Source organism: Genypterus blacodes, unplaced genomic scaffold (genome assembly GCF_046128005.1).
Source record: "Genypterus blacodes isolate CSIRO-AG114 ecotype Tasmania unplaced genomic scaffold, CSIRO-AGI_Gbla_v1 ptg000090l_1, whole genome shotgun sequence".
NCBI classification, from domain to species: Eukaryota; Metazoa; Chordata; class Actinopteri; order Ophidiiformes; family Ophidiidae; genus Genypterus; species Genypterus blacodes.
The window spans coordinates 457,501-472,127 of NW_027466895.1; the positions used below are offsets into that span (position 1 = coordinate 457,501).

Here is a 14,627-nt window from a genome sequence, read left to right on the forward strand (position 1 = left end):
GTGCCACCGTATGTCTCAACCCCTCAATTACGACCATAATCCAGAGCAGCTTTTGTTCTCTGCAAGGACAAGAGGAGGCTTTTTGACGAAAACCTGCTGGATGGTGGAACATCAGAGCTGATCTGGAACAGGTGTTCACGTTAATTACCACCTCCCATCAGTGAACGTGAGGAACATGCGAGCATCTGTCAGGGACGGATCGCAGACTGAGGAGGAACACGTGTAAAGCCTTGTCGCAAAAGCTCAAATCCGCCTTCAGTCATTTTGTTTTGAAGCTCTTCCAAGCTTGATACTGTCATGGCGAGTCTTTCTGGATGGGGACCAACTCTTCGCCGGCCATATGGGGTGAGAGGCAGGATTTCATTTTCTCAGCTGGGGAGCGAGGAAAACAGTCCGTCTGACAGTCGATCCAGTGAGTGATCTATTCTTAATCAACCCAGATGCTTTACATGTTTGATTGTACATCAATCACTGTTTCATCCAAGTGCTATCTCGCTCATCGGCTCTCTCTCTCTCTCTGTCCCCCTTGTCTGCTCCCTCAGATGTAGTGACGGCGCTTCTTGAAGCGGCAGACGACTTTGGCAGCTCCTCTGCATGTTTAACGAGGGCGTCCTCGTTTTCTCTCCAAAAACCATCTGTCTTTGATGTTTGACTGATGGGGATTGCTCCGTTGCACTTCAGTAACTCTAATACGCCTCTGATCTGTGGTGATGGGTTAGTGCGTTCTCTCATTCCTCTCTTTGTTCTCCCCAACGTGATAGAAAACAGAAAATCCAAAACATGCTAAAACCAAGCTGGCATAAATGGAGGCGAGCTCTTGTCGCAGAACAAAAAGCAGAGGATAAAGGGGACTTCCAGATTCCTTGAAATTAAGACCATTATCTCAGATGTCGACTGGAGCTCTGTAAAGTAACAAGGACGCAGAAAGGAAATTTTACATGGATACACATTTATGGTGTGTCTATTACCGGTAAGTGTGAAGATGTGATCCAAGTAGAAGTATTTGTTTGTTTCAGTTTCCTTTTCAGTCTTAGTTTCTGCCTGCTAAATCAAAACCTACTGAACAGTCTTCAGAGTGAATGTCCCAGACTTATTACCTAGGGTCGCCTGAAGTATTACAGTACGCGTCGCCTGAATGAGCTCCATAGAAGAAGAATTATGTGAGGGGTCAATGTAAACGCAGCATTTTCCCCTCGCGGGCTGAAGTGTTTTACATTCAGCTGGGATGCTGCAGTGCTGCAGGGACGCTGGGATCTTGACCTGTGCTGTCACCTAAAGGAATCCGATTGGTGGGGGCATGAATCCAACCTTGTTGCCATGGAGACACCCTGAACTACAGAGAGGGGGGGTGGGTTATCAATTCCCAGAGTGCCAGCCTTCCATCCACCTGAGGACCGACTGATCCAGAGCAGCTCGCCTTCCCTGGAAAGTGATAGGAGGCTTCCAACGGAGAGCCGTCACCATAGTAACCAGCAGACTCTGCGAGGAGGCTGCTGCGAACATCTCCAAAACCACACACGTCCTCTCTCGCTCTCTCGCTCTCTCCCCTCCTCTCTGTGTGTCAGTCTCTGCTCACGTAGAGCCTGTGTTCTCCGATCTGTGACCTCCAGAAAATGGAGACCACAAACAAGCGTGGCCTCAGATTGCACACACACACACACACACACACACACACACACACACACACACACACACACACACACACACACACACACACACACACACACACACACACACACACACACACACACACACACACTCCCGAGAAAACATCCTCCAGAGGACGTGAAATAAGTCCACTGAGATCCAAACACTCCTGCTCATCCTCCTGCTAAGTTTATCCAATAACAACCCTCGCTGCGACGGCGCTCAGGCGCTTTGGAGCTGTTTGATGTCGTCCCAAGATGCAGCCTCATTTGTATTCTATTTTTACCCCCCAGTTTCCACTGAGCTTCCTTTGATACAATCCCCTCATCAGCATGTTTTGGTGTTAACATTGTTAGTAATTTCTTCCGCACAGCACGGGGCGACTCCTCATTTGCACCTCAATGCACCATTATGATCGTCGATGGCTGATCAGTGTAACACGACGTCCAACTCTGAGAAATCCAGCAGAATTGATTTTTGCAAACACATTTTTCGACAGCTGACAATGATGGAGTCACGGTCGTTCGGTTTATCTTCAACGTTCTTGTCGTGTTTAAGGTGGCTTCTGCTGTCAGGAGGACATGGCAGATAGACATTTACAAGCTGCCTTCACCAGGACGTAAACGCACAATGGCTTTTGTGTTTTACCTTCGGTTGACTCGATGCAGCCCTTAAATCTTCTACCGGCCGCTTGCAGGCCTCAGCCAGTCTGGGGCAGCAATGTGGCTGCCTGCCGGATCCATGGTGAAGGTATTGATTGATGGGGTGGACGGTGTTGTGGAAATGAGCGAGCATAATGTTTATGTCCTGCTGAGAAAGCGTTTTGAGCAGCGGAAGTGGATTATCGCCTAATGGGTCTGGGTTTTGGTTTCGGCTCTTTGAGGATGAAATGTGCTCATAGTCGAGACGCGACTGAGGAATTTAGCGACGACATGGACAAGATCATGATGACAAAACACGATGCAGGGGCTTTTTTATCTTCCTCAAGCCTTGACTGGATAAATGGCAGAGGATCTCGACTGAATCCATGCTGAGTGCACTCTGAGATCCATCAACTGTCCTGGAAATTAAAGTGGCACAGAGCAGCAACACACACACACACATACACACATACACACAGTCTGATTCTGGGCGTCTTCCTCGCTCATTCTCAAACGGGTTGCCCGTGCCCTTGTCCTGCGTCCTCATCGAGGAAGAGGAGGATAAATCAAGCCGGCTGTCTCCTCCATCCCAGCTCCAACGATCACGATGATAAACCCCAGATGGGAAATCTATAAAGTCTGGGGCCGGCAGACACATGAAGAAGAGTGGCAGAGGAGCGGACATGTTGACAACATTTAGAGTTCACAGTAGAGGACACAGTGACAAAAACACCAAATCTGCTCCAATGGATCCAACAGCAGCTTGATGGACATTTCTTTGTTGACATAGGATTTGATCAGATAACACAAATAAGGGAGGCAATAGTTGACTGTGGATTCAGGCCCACTGTGAGTGTGTGTGTTTGTTTGTTTCCCCTCACTCTCTCTCTGACAGTCTGCAGCAAATGAGTGTGTGATTGGTGGATGAAGAGTGGAGGCACCTGTGGAGAGTTTGAGATCAATCTGAATTCAGTCAGAAGCTTCAGATTGGTCTCTTTTCTCATTCTGAATCATCACATGCTGTTTTCTACTCCATGACTTCAACTCATCTTCATGAAACTCAGTGGGCAGTTTGATCAAGACCCTATCAAAGTGACTGTGAGTGACCTTTGACGTTATAACATCAGGCTGGAATTTGGGTCTGCCTGTCTTCAAATCATGCAGAAGTTGTGATTCAGAAGTCTGGAAACACCTTACACATAGTTTGGAGCCCCTTTCAAAATCAGTAAAGTCAGCTGCTTGGAGTGTAAACGCAGATAAATGGAGACGAGAGAACAAGAAAGGAAGATTTCTACCAAATGACCTTCAAGCCTGATATCACTCCACTCATTACGAACAGCAGCTGGGCTCCACTAAGGGTTTATATGAGGCAGGTCAGATTGTTTGGTCACCCCACATCAAATTGATTGATTTGATTAAGCTGAAAATATCCCCCAGAGAGGGAGACGGCTGGTTCATACATTTGGCTTATTGACGTCAACCACCGCATGGCAAGTAACTCCTGTCCCGTACATCCTTACTGTAGGGATAAGTGGTGTCACCGTTTACCTAACCAACCGTTCTCAGAGTAACATGTCAGCTTGTTGTGTACGCTGCAAACTGGATTCCTCTCAACAGTGGAGTGAAACGCTCACTCTCTGCCCTCAGGTCCTAATTAAAAGGACTGCAAACTCGCCTCATCTCGTAGTTATGAAGCTGGAGAGAGAGAGTGAGTGAGGTGAGGTGGAGTGGAGTTCGTTCAGGGCCGACGAGACATACAAAGACTGAGGGGGAGGAAGAGGAGGAGTGCCTTCGCTGCAGTTCCGCAGGTACGAGCTCAGTTTGTGATTTTGAGAAAAGGAAACGCCTCAGGGATTGGTTTACACTCCGAGTTGCGGGGATCAGGAACGTTAAGTCACCGCCGCCGTATTCACATGCCGTGATGATATTTGCTTTCTAGGACAGCCACGTAATTACATTTCACACACACGCAGCAGAGCAGCAGAGGGGAGGACAGCAGAATATATAATTATGGTTTTACTATTTTCAACGTTGTGATTGTGATGCAAATATTAATGGAGGTTTCTTTGTGCTTTTGTTGTTACGTCTTTCTGAAGCCAAATCACATCACCTGCAACAACTTCACACACACTTTGTCACCAAACCTTTGATTCCCTCCACATAAACGTCCAAGTGTTCGATCTGCACCATCTGTGATCTGTAAGGATCAAGGAGTATCAGAGTCTGTTCCACCTCCTGCTGGTTGGTGTTGGCGTTTCCTGCGTTCGGCGCGCCACATCCCATCAAAGGGAGCGGTGAGCCTGTTTCAGCTCCCAGTATTTGCTTTTAGACTTCCTGGTCGTCTGAGGATAGCAGGAGATGTTGGCGGAGGCTGAGGGGTTTGTGTCCCGCTGAGGATTGAGTTAGTGACCCGGTAGATGGATCTCTAAGCACTCAGGGGGATGAGCTATGGTCCAGGCCAGGACTGCAATCAGTCTTCCTCCTCCTCCTCCTCCTCCCTCCTGGTTCTACTAATTACTTTACTCCTGGGTAGACGGGATAATCAAATCTTAATGAGGCGTGGCGTCTCCAGGTCTGTTCCTTGACAAGACGACCCGAGCCAGCAGAGGTCAGCAGTTCAACATCCCAAAAATCAAATTGCAGGTAAAGGACTCAGGAAAGAGGAAAATATCACAAATCAGCAGCTCAACTTCAGCTCTACAACACGTGACATTTCCACATGATTCAGAATTAATGAGGCTGCCCTTAAAAAACAAAGAGTCAGGAGGAGTTCAAGTTCTGTGATTTAATTAAATCAAAAGAGACGACTGCATTTACTGCACTGCAGGGCTCTAATTGGCAGAGGAGCCCTGCTTAGTTTGGACGAAGTAAACCTGACGTGTGCGTGAAAACACTTTCCACCGCCTGTTTGCGAAGGGTTTTACGTCATGTTGTGTGACGAGAGCACTTGAGCTACGAGGCTGACTGGGGTTGGATTTGGAAGCATTAAACATATGTGAAGGAAAGATCAAGTGAATTGTCGCTGCTCGTAGGTGCTGCTGAAGAAATATTGGTCGCTGTAAATCTTCCTTCCTCGCCCGGGACTGAAGCCTGCTGAAGCCTCACGTCAGCTTTGAAACACGGGAAAACTGTTTTAGACGGAAAGAGGACTCCTGTTTCTGACAGTGATGTTGAGCCGGCGAGGGAACCCGTCGTTATCTGTACTGAGAGGAAGAAGGACTGCAGCGCCCCATCGTGATTGATTTAAAAACATATCAGAGCACCGTCCTTCAAACTTCTCCGCTTTCAGTCTTCTCTGAGATGAAGTGAGTGAGGACACACTGAATTTGGCTGTTTGCCTCGGTTGTAGCCGAGACAATGAGGCCCAATTCGGAAAACATCTTTCTGCGTCCTGGCCGCTCTGAATGTGTCTGTGAATGGAGAGAGCCCAGGCTTTCCAGTAAATAAGGCAAACTGGTCCGACTCGAAGGACGTTGGCAATTTGTTAATGAGAGAAATCAATCAGATCTGAGCCCAGCTGGGATTAACTGGATGGATTTAGTCCAGAATTTAGATTTGGGCATTCAGTCACAATGACATTTTAACAATATCCAAATGAAACATCATTGGATAGATATAGAGTTCTTACAATACAGCTGGAGGAGAGTGGGCGTGGCGTGTCTGTATATGAAGCTTTTGACAGCGTTGTGGAGCGTTTGAAACAGATATCAGGCCCATAACCAAAACTCCTCATAGAATAAAGTTGACTCAACTGGAGCAGGAGGAGCAGAGAGTGAGTCTTTTGTTCTCCTCTGAGAGAAGCTTATGCTCCTCTAGATTATCACTTTATCCTGCTGGGGGATTTGTCACCAATCCCTCGTTGCAACAGGGAGCAGTCAAGCTATTTGGTGACACTCCCGCTGGATGCATAGTGCAAAAAAAGGAGACAACAGCAGATTGGGTACATTTTCTTTTGCAGAGGGGAAAAGTGACACAACACACACCTGGGCTCCCTAATTTGTCAAATTCAGTCGGTTTTCAGCGAAAATCCAGGTTGTGCAGCTCTTCTGGACCCGATCCCAAGACATACTCAGGGCCAGAGGAGCTATAAACAGGGACACGTATACAGAAATGCAGGTTTTGTTATGGCAAGAGGTTTTCTGGTTTCCTCCTGTTTACAATACAAATCCTATATATGAAAAAAGGAGAAACATTTCTATACAGTATCTTTGGTAGAAATATTGTGCATATTTCCAGCAGGAGGTTTGTTTGCAGCTCTGCCGCTCCATAACGAGCATTTGGTTAGGCGCGTGACTGAGCTCTAACACAGAATATACGCTGCAGCACAACCTGCAGCGACTCCTGGGAGAGAGCTCATTATCGCCACATCAGCCGTCGTCGTCGTCGCCTCTGTCAGACAAATGGACACTGTCCCGTCATTCCCAACCAAGTTAAAGGACGACGCTAGGGACTAAAAATGTGCCAGCACACACGCACGCCGCCTCTTCCTCTCGCCTCAGCTAGACGTTAGTGAGGCAAGCAGGATCTCATGAAACATGTATAGAGCCTCATTCTGGCAAATGCAGCACAAAATCCAGAAGACGCTCCTTTTTTGAGGGACTTGTGTCCTTTTTCGTGCGGTTCACAAAGAATATCACATCACAGATAATTAACGATTAACCATAAACCAAAATACAAAACTATTACAGTTTACTTGATTGATTTTCCATAATCTGGTACAAACGTAAACACAATAGCTCATTTCTCAGCACGCTGTTTCCCCTCACTTCAGTCAGCAACACTCATTTGGTGTTTGCATGCTTAAAGCAAAGTGGCCATTAGGGTTTTGTTTAGCGAATGAATATTTACCAATGACCGCAAACTGACTCCATCATCAATGTTCATTCCTTTGCAATTTTCCCTCGATAGCCGAGGAGTATCCATTTTGTGGGACACAATTACAGAGCGCTTTGAAGAAACTCTGGACGTCAATTTCATCTGATTGGCAAACCTAGCGCCTCCCGACGCTCTCGTCTCACGTAATCTCCATCACTCTCTTCATTCCACCCCCTAACTATTCTGCAATCAAGCCTGTCAGTCACACTGAAGGCTGTAAATACCTTGTGACTCCACAATCAGACACACCGCTCTCGCTTTGCCTGGAGGCGACACGGCGTCCCATCAGTCCATCACGCTCCCGCTCGTCCTGTAAGTTATTTATCGGCGAGGTACATCAAACAGCTCATGACCTCGACAAGCAAGCAATCAAACTTAAATGGCAAAAGAGGGGCCCATACCTCCGCCAAGGCTGAGTAATATGAGTTTGTGGTCCTGCTTGTGCAATTACTCGGTGCACAGAGAAGCTGACGAGCGGAAACCAATTCTTTCACACCGTTTTCATCTCACCCTCTCAGCAGATCACGTGGCTCATAACGGCGCGTCGCCCTTTGCGGTGCGGCGATGTCGCCTCACCCACGCTCGCGCTTGCATTTATTCACAGGCCCACGTGGCTACGTCGAGCAGATGGCCGATCAGCTGCGAGACATTTTTCCGAAAGGTCATATTTCTTTTGTTTTGCACACCTGGCGTCCCAATAGAGCACGCACAAGCACCATACTTTTGATTTGTCTATTGCTCAAAAAACCTTTAAAAAGATTTGACCTCTCTGTGATGAAATCCAACAGGTTATTGATCAGACCATGACCAAATTCTGTCACATCTGTCTTAACCTCTTTTGTTTGTCTTCTTATATCAGGGATTTTAGTGACAAAGTTACAAAAAGTTTAATGTTTTCTGTTATGCAGATAAGAATGCTTGTTCAACTTTGACCGCTTCAACTTTATCAAAACACCTTTTGTCACCTTTTGTCAGCTTTTCAAGAATAGATTTGAAAAAGGCAGAAGTTTTTGCAATCGCATCAAAAATGACAAGATATTTGACAGAAATAAACCCGGAGTCAGTGATGAGATGATCAGAGGGTGTTTGGCTTTAAAATGCTGACAAATCCAAAATGGGAATATTTGTTTTCAGATTTTTAATAGCTCTTTAGTCATTTAAGCTTTATATGACTTCCATGGCCTTTAAGTGTGCCGACTCACACTACAGCACAGCTTTACTCTCTGTTCCTGCTTTATTCTCCGGTGTGAAATCGCTGTCCATCGGCTTTGACCTTTAAACACAAATCGCATATCTCTCTTCTAGACAGCAGCTCCAGGGCAGAGATGCATCCACGTCCTCTGCTGAAGCTCTGTAGGACTCTGAAACTGAGTGAGAATGTTTCTGCCTGCTGAGCAGAAGCTTGCCTTGTCTCTGCTTTGCTTTCTCTGCCAGGCTGCCTTTAATCTAAACACCTTCAGATGAGCCCATCGCACGCTGGCTTCTACAAAGCTTTGGGTTAATGGCTTCTTCAGCACGGGCGCCTTCACGTCTGGAACTTTAAGCTCATGTCGTGTTACATCACCGTAAGCCTCTCAGATTCTTCCGGTCTGTCATTACACTTGTGAGAGGATCCGACCTGGCTGATGTCATTAACAGTGAGCACGGCAGGAAACGCACAGAGCTCGCGCTTACGTCACTTTTTAAAATGAGAGACGCTTCCATTGATGCAAGCAGACGCTCGCGTTAGATGTGAGATGATTTTAATCATTTATTGAGTTAGTTTAACCATTTGTGTAGCCTGCAACACTCTAATATCTTACCTTTAATCAACATGTGTTATATGGCTTTTGAATGAATCTGCTCCCTTTAAACAGTCTAACAGTTTCCTTGTCACTAAATCCATTATATTACATCTTTATCTATATATCAGTCTATGTTGTTATTTAAAGTTTGAGTGATTAACATTGGCTGAAAAGACCAAATAAGAATTCAAATGTACCGCTATCTGTGTTTAGATGTTTAACTTCAATGAGGATCAGATCAGTGTGTTGTTACCAGAAACAACACAAGCAGCACATAAGAGGAGATATTCTGCTTCTTCTTGAATCTTACTTGAACATGATGTGTTTCATTATTGTGCCTATGTATTCAAAGCTGCAGTATCTAAATTTAAATTTTCACATCAGCTTTCCAAACAGATAACGAAGGTGATAAGCATCTGCTCATACCGTTCCATCTCCTCTCTAAGGTGCATTGTGATCACCATAACGACCCCCCAATGCCAACTCGCCACCTTTCTGAAGAGCTGTAAAACAATCGCACAAAGCACTCATTACAGCAATGCTCTGTCAGCCAGACGCTTTATCAAACCTTGTTGTCATGCATCAAACATAACACAACCAGAGTCGTTGCTGTCCATACACACACCCATAATGCGCTGTCAGTCAAATACACACCAGTAAGCCGGGCAAACGAGCCTGCATAGTGGCAGCTGTCCCCTATCAGAGGAGAGGAGAGAAACACTTGGATCAATAAACGTCCACCAACCAAATGGATCTCTTATTGTTGGCCCCAAATGCCAACTCCTCTCTCTTTCTCTCTCTCTCTAGAGGACCACTTAGCAGGCAGAGTGCCCCATGACCAAACCCAGGAGATAAACAGGAACAGGGCCAGTGTGCGGGAAATGCCTCAGTAACACACCATCAGACGCTGCGCAGCTCTGTGGATGAACAACTCATAAAACTAGGCAACTCTCTATTCCTGTGGCAAATATTCACATCAATTCCATATAAATTCTTCTGTATCGCCCAATCAGTCGTTGTAAGAAAGCATCAAGCGACCTGATGGTGGCGCCTTGACAACACCAGTTAATTATTGTCAATCATGGTCCAGTCACTAACCTGTTCAATTGCATAATCCCAGAGACGGGTTAATAATTGGATGACTACTCTGCCCTGGCAGAAGTATGAGTTCCCCTCAAGCTGTTTTGCTTTGCACTGGAAGAGGCAACAAAGGCCTATAAGTCTGTCCCTGCATCTCCTCAAAGCTTTGTCTCATTATATTACTGAACCAGGCTGCAAAAGGATCAAACCAACTCATGGCGTTCTACTGCAGTAATTAATCACCGTTGTTAGTAATCTTATCTGGAAGCCTGAGCTCGTCCCATATTCAGGCCGTCCCATCCTTGCCTCTGAGCTGTATGTACAGCCTTTGATAGCACATCACAGCAGCCCACACTTCCTGAGATAACACCTGACAGCCTCAACTAACCGCAGGACTATTTTTCCCCCCAATCAAACAGGGATTTGAGACAGCTCGCAGAGATAAACGCCTGACTATTACCTCATATCGCTCCGCAGAAAATCCTAATGGCCAATTTCACAGCAAGCTCAACCTCTCTGGGGGACTGAGACGGAGGACCAGAGGCCTTACGAGGGGACAGAAAGCGAATGAGGGGACAGACGAAAACAATGTCAGGGGTCGTGAGAGGAGCGCCCGTGATGGTTGTTGGGGGACGAACCTCGTGTCCCCAGCCGTGCCCATTCCTGCTCGAATCTGTTCTGCAGTGTGAGGCCGACCTACAGGCGACGATCAGCTCTGTCATTTGGAAAGGAGATTTTTTTTCTGCACTTGATTTGCGTTTCATATTCACACATCTGCGGCCTCCGCACAGTGAGGAAAATGGAGAAAGTGAACATCACGTGGCATCAGAAGCCGTTTGGTTCTGTGCTCCTCATCAGACTCAATGGACAAGGATGTGGAGTCATTATTGTTATTGCTGTTTACAGTTTTATGGTGAATCTACTCCATACTTTTCTCGTGAAGCAACCACGAAAGGTACAACATACAAAAACATTCTAATTGTCTTCATTGTCCTCAGATTGTAAAGGTTGTTATGATAGCAAATCACAGTAATTCAGCATCTGTTCATCACTGGAAAAGCATCAAAATTTGCGTCTCCATTGTATCTCAGCATCTATTTGTTGACAATAATGTTTGGAGTCTTGAGCTGAAAGGTTAGTGTGTAGATGTGGCCAAGCAGCTGACCTGTGGTGCTATTAACCTCGATTTGTAGTTGCTGAGCGTTGGAGTAAAACTTTTGGGTTAATAAGTTCAACACTGAGGGATTCTGTCATGTGTATTTACTGTTCATATTGCTGATTATCACATTAACTCTGAGTAATGGATGGTCGAGCTCTGTATGTTCCTGCAGGCGAAAATAGAAATGCAATATACACGTGCGGTGATCCTTATTGCTTATGACAACATATTCTCATTTGTGAACAGTGCACATCAAGATGCACAGTGTGGCGTTGGGGGAATTCATCTCAGTAAAGGCGTGAAACGGAGTCTGAAGCACAGATTGCACTCAAAATGACTTAGTGATGATGATCAGTTTCCATTTGCAGTCTGTTCATACTGGGGCTGCATGTTGCTTTATTTACAGGCAGAACAAAGAGAGCAAAGAAATGCTTCCTGTATTGTGTCATTTGAAAATACTTCAGATTCAATTAAACCTTTAAATGTTCAGTCAAGGTCATGTGGATAACATAAAGAATAGCAGCAAAAGGAAGTCCAATTCTTCTGATAGTCTGATTAAATGCTGAATTCAGTGTTGTTTTCCCTTAAGTGTTTGAGGAGCTGGCAGAGATAAGAAGCTGAGTCTCATCCATTATTTTCAGATATCATTTGGAGGAGAATCAAAAATCTGTGCACAGGCAACAGAGATCTTGGAAATCTGGCGTAAGAGAAATCATTAAAGGCAGAAAGCAGAGCAGACTGCCAACATGTCGGTGCTTTGATTTCTGTTGCATTGCTTTCTTTATATGTGGTCTGAGCGTGCATGGTGAGTTTAAAGAGCCTCTTTTCCCTCACATTGACTCATTCTAACTTGCTTTCTCATCCTTGCCTTCTACTGCAAACACCACCAGGAATTACTTGTTTTGTCGGTCGTAGTTGACCAGCCTTTGCTTTTTAGTTTCCCCAGTTTTAAGCTGATGTAAGATCTATTGGATGGTTGCTGCTATGGAAACCCACCAGGAGTTATAAGATCAACCATTTTGTATGTTTACACCACTGCGTGGTTGGAACATTTCACTGATCTCTGAGCTAGAATGTGCAGCCCAGGGACACAGAGACATCAACCAGAGACTTTGATGGGCGCTTCAGCAAAGTAATCAATATTTTGTCCATGACCTATGTGACACTTGAGTTTTACTGACACAGGTCCATTAGAAGATTCACAACTCTGACAGATCTAGCCAGTGAAATGAAGCCTGTAAGGAATGGGTTAGTTGGTTTGGTTAATTGGTTGATGGATTGTAAATTGCCAGCTGATTTGGTAATCGATACTTTCTATTTGCCAAAGATTCAGTTATTTTCTTTTTTGTGTATGATTGTAAATTGAATCCCCTCGAGTGTCCTGCAGAGATGAAGCCATTTGAGGTTTGACTCTGGGAACTTGAGATGGGAATTTGTGCATTTATGGGAAATTAGTCAGAATAATCAGTAGTTGCAGCTCTGGTTCAGATGGTAAGGAAGAGGTTTGCAGCCAAATAATTAAAAAGCTCTGACATTTTTCTTCATCAGAGCTCTGATTAAAGTCACAATTGTAACTTTGAAATAAGAAATTCAGAGAAAAAAAGTCAGAATGCTTTTTTTCCATAAATTTGGCCCCAATCCTCCTTAATAAACTAGAGATAATTTGCTCAGTTTTAATGTCTTCACACTCCCACATGCCACCAGCCCCCAAGCAGCTGATAAGATGGAATACTAAAATAATCAATCATTATAGAGTTAAAATAGATTATTCTTCATTCCATCTCCTCATAACTTCACTCAGGGACCCCTGGCTGTTCCTGGGCCACACTGACAACCACACTGAACCAATTAAATGTTCCTCCACCTGTCAACTCAGGATCAGGATCAGGATCAGGATCAGTCTCCTACCTGCTGCCAGCTGCATCCAGCCGCAGATCTTGTACACGGTGCCGGTGCTGCAGAAGAAGAAGAGCGCGAAGCAGCCGATGCAGGTGAGGACCAGCGCCATGGACATGCCGATGAAGAAGGAGGCGGCCTTGAACGCGCTGGAGGGGATGGTGCTGAACTCGGTGAAGCTGCCCTGGCAGGTCAAGTCCCGGGACAACCCGTTGCCGATGCAGTAGTGGAAAAGCCCGAAGTAGCCCGCCTGCGGTGTGTCCACGCCGTCCCCGATCCAGTAGGGCTGGCTGAAGCAGACCACGTTGACTATAGCGAAGAGGATGGTGAAGATGGCCCACAGGACACCGATGGCCCTTGAATTACGCACGTAGTTGGTCTGGTAGATCTTGGCAGCCTCGGAAGCGGGAAGCATGGTGGTGGTGGTTGTGGTTGTGGGGGCACCGGGGATCATCATCCGGGCGGTGAGATGGGGGACAGCTCGGTCCTGGACTGATCTATCTTCACCAAACTAACGTGATTCGTGATGGCATAGTCACTATTGTGCACAACTTCTCCTCATCGAGCAGCAGACGCGTCGCTGTGCACAGTGCAGCCTGTGTGCGGGAAGCATCACTGCGCTCTCGCATTCAGGAATTTAGATTTTACTCTGTGTTTTCCCTCGGCTGTCGCTTGCGTTATTCTACAGTAGCGAACCGTGAGCTCAGGGAAACCGGTCCTGAGCTACACGAGACCAATCACAGATTTATCCCACAGTCCTCTGATCAAAATCGCCCCTACCTGAGCCGTGAATGGAGCTGTTATTCCGACAAAACCGAACACTTTATCCGTATATGGGGCTCGGCTGTGTGGCAGGTGAGATCCCCAGAAACGGTCAGTCTGGGCTCGACGCAGGCAGACCGTCAACCACCGCAGCTGAGATCCGATTGAATCAGAGTCAGAGTGTAGCCACAGCCTGGGATTTTACAGGACCAACCCACATCCTTTAATCCCTGTCTGACGTGATATTTCAGCACCACCCGCGAAATCTGAAATGTACACTATATACATTTAAAATGTTGATATAGTGGAGTACAATTTTTAAAATGTAATGCATGCAGCTGTTTATAACATTGACCCGCAACCCAAAATGACATTGTCTTTAGTTTATGATGTCATTATTGTGTCTTCAATGATGAGGTTGTAAAACTCCTATAATATTCGTATATTTAGCTTTTGATGTGCTATGTGTATCCTGGAAAAATATAGATAGTGTCAGATATGTTATAATAATACCAAATGCTATTGTTTTCTATGCAAAAATGCTCCAGTATGGTATATTTTTTTGATAGTTTTTAATATTCGTTAAATATCCTCCAATTGAACACAACTATCCATATATGTAAGACCAATAGATATTTTCGGCAGGAAAGACGCCAACCATAATACACAAACATACCAGCAAATATCAAAGTACTTCGTCTTTAATTCATAATTTAGCTATAAATGACAAGCAGTATTCAGAAGTAAAACTACATTTCCCAGAATGCCCGATTGAAGCATCGC

The 14,627-nt window shown here is 45.5% G+C and overlaps 1 protein-coding gene across 1 annotated transcript in view; it reads right to left on the reverse strand.

The window, feature by feature from the left end:
* lhfpl3 (LHFPL tetraspan subfamily member 3) overlaps positions 1-13,497 on the reverse strand; it is a 22,099-nt gene extending 8,602 nt beyond the window's left edge. Inside the window, exon 1 of the mRNA XM_076159026.1 lies at positions 13,095-13,497. Within this exon, the coding sequence (XP_076015141.1) occupies positions 13,095-13,497 (403 nt within the window). The remainder of the gene's footprint in view (positions 1-13,094) is intronic.
* Between the last annotated feature and the right edge of the window lie 1,130 nt (positions 13,498-14,627).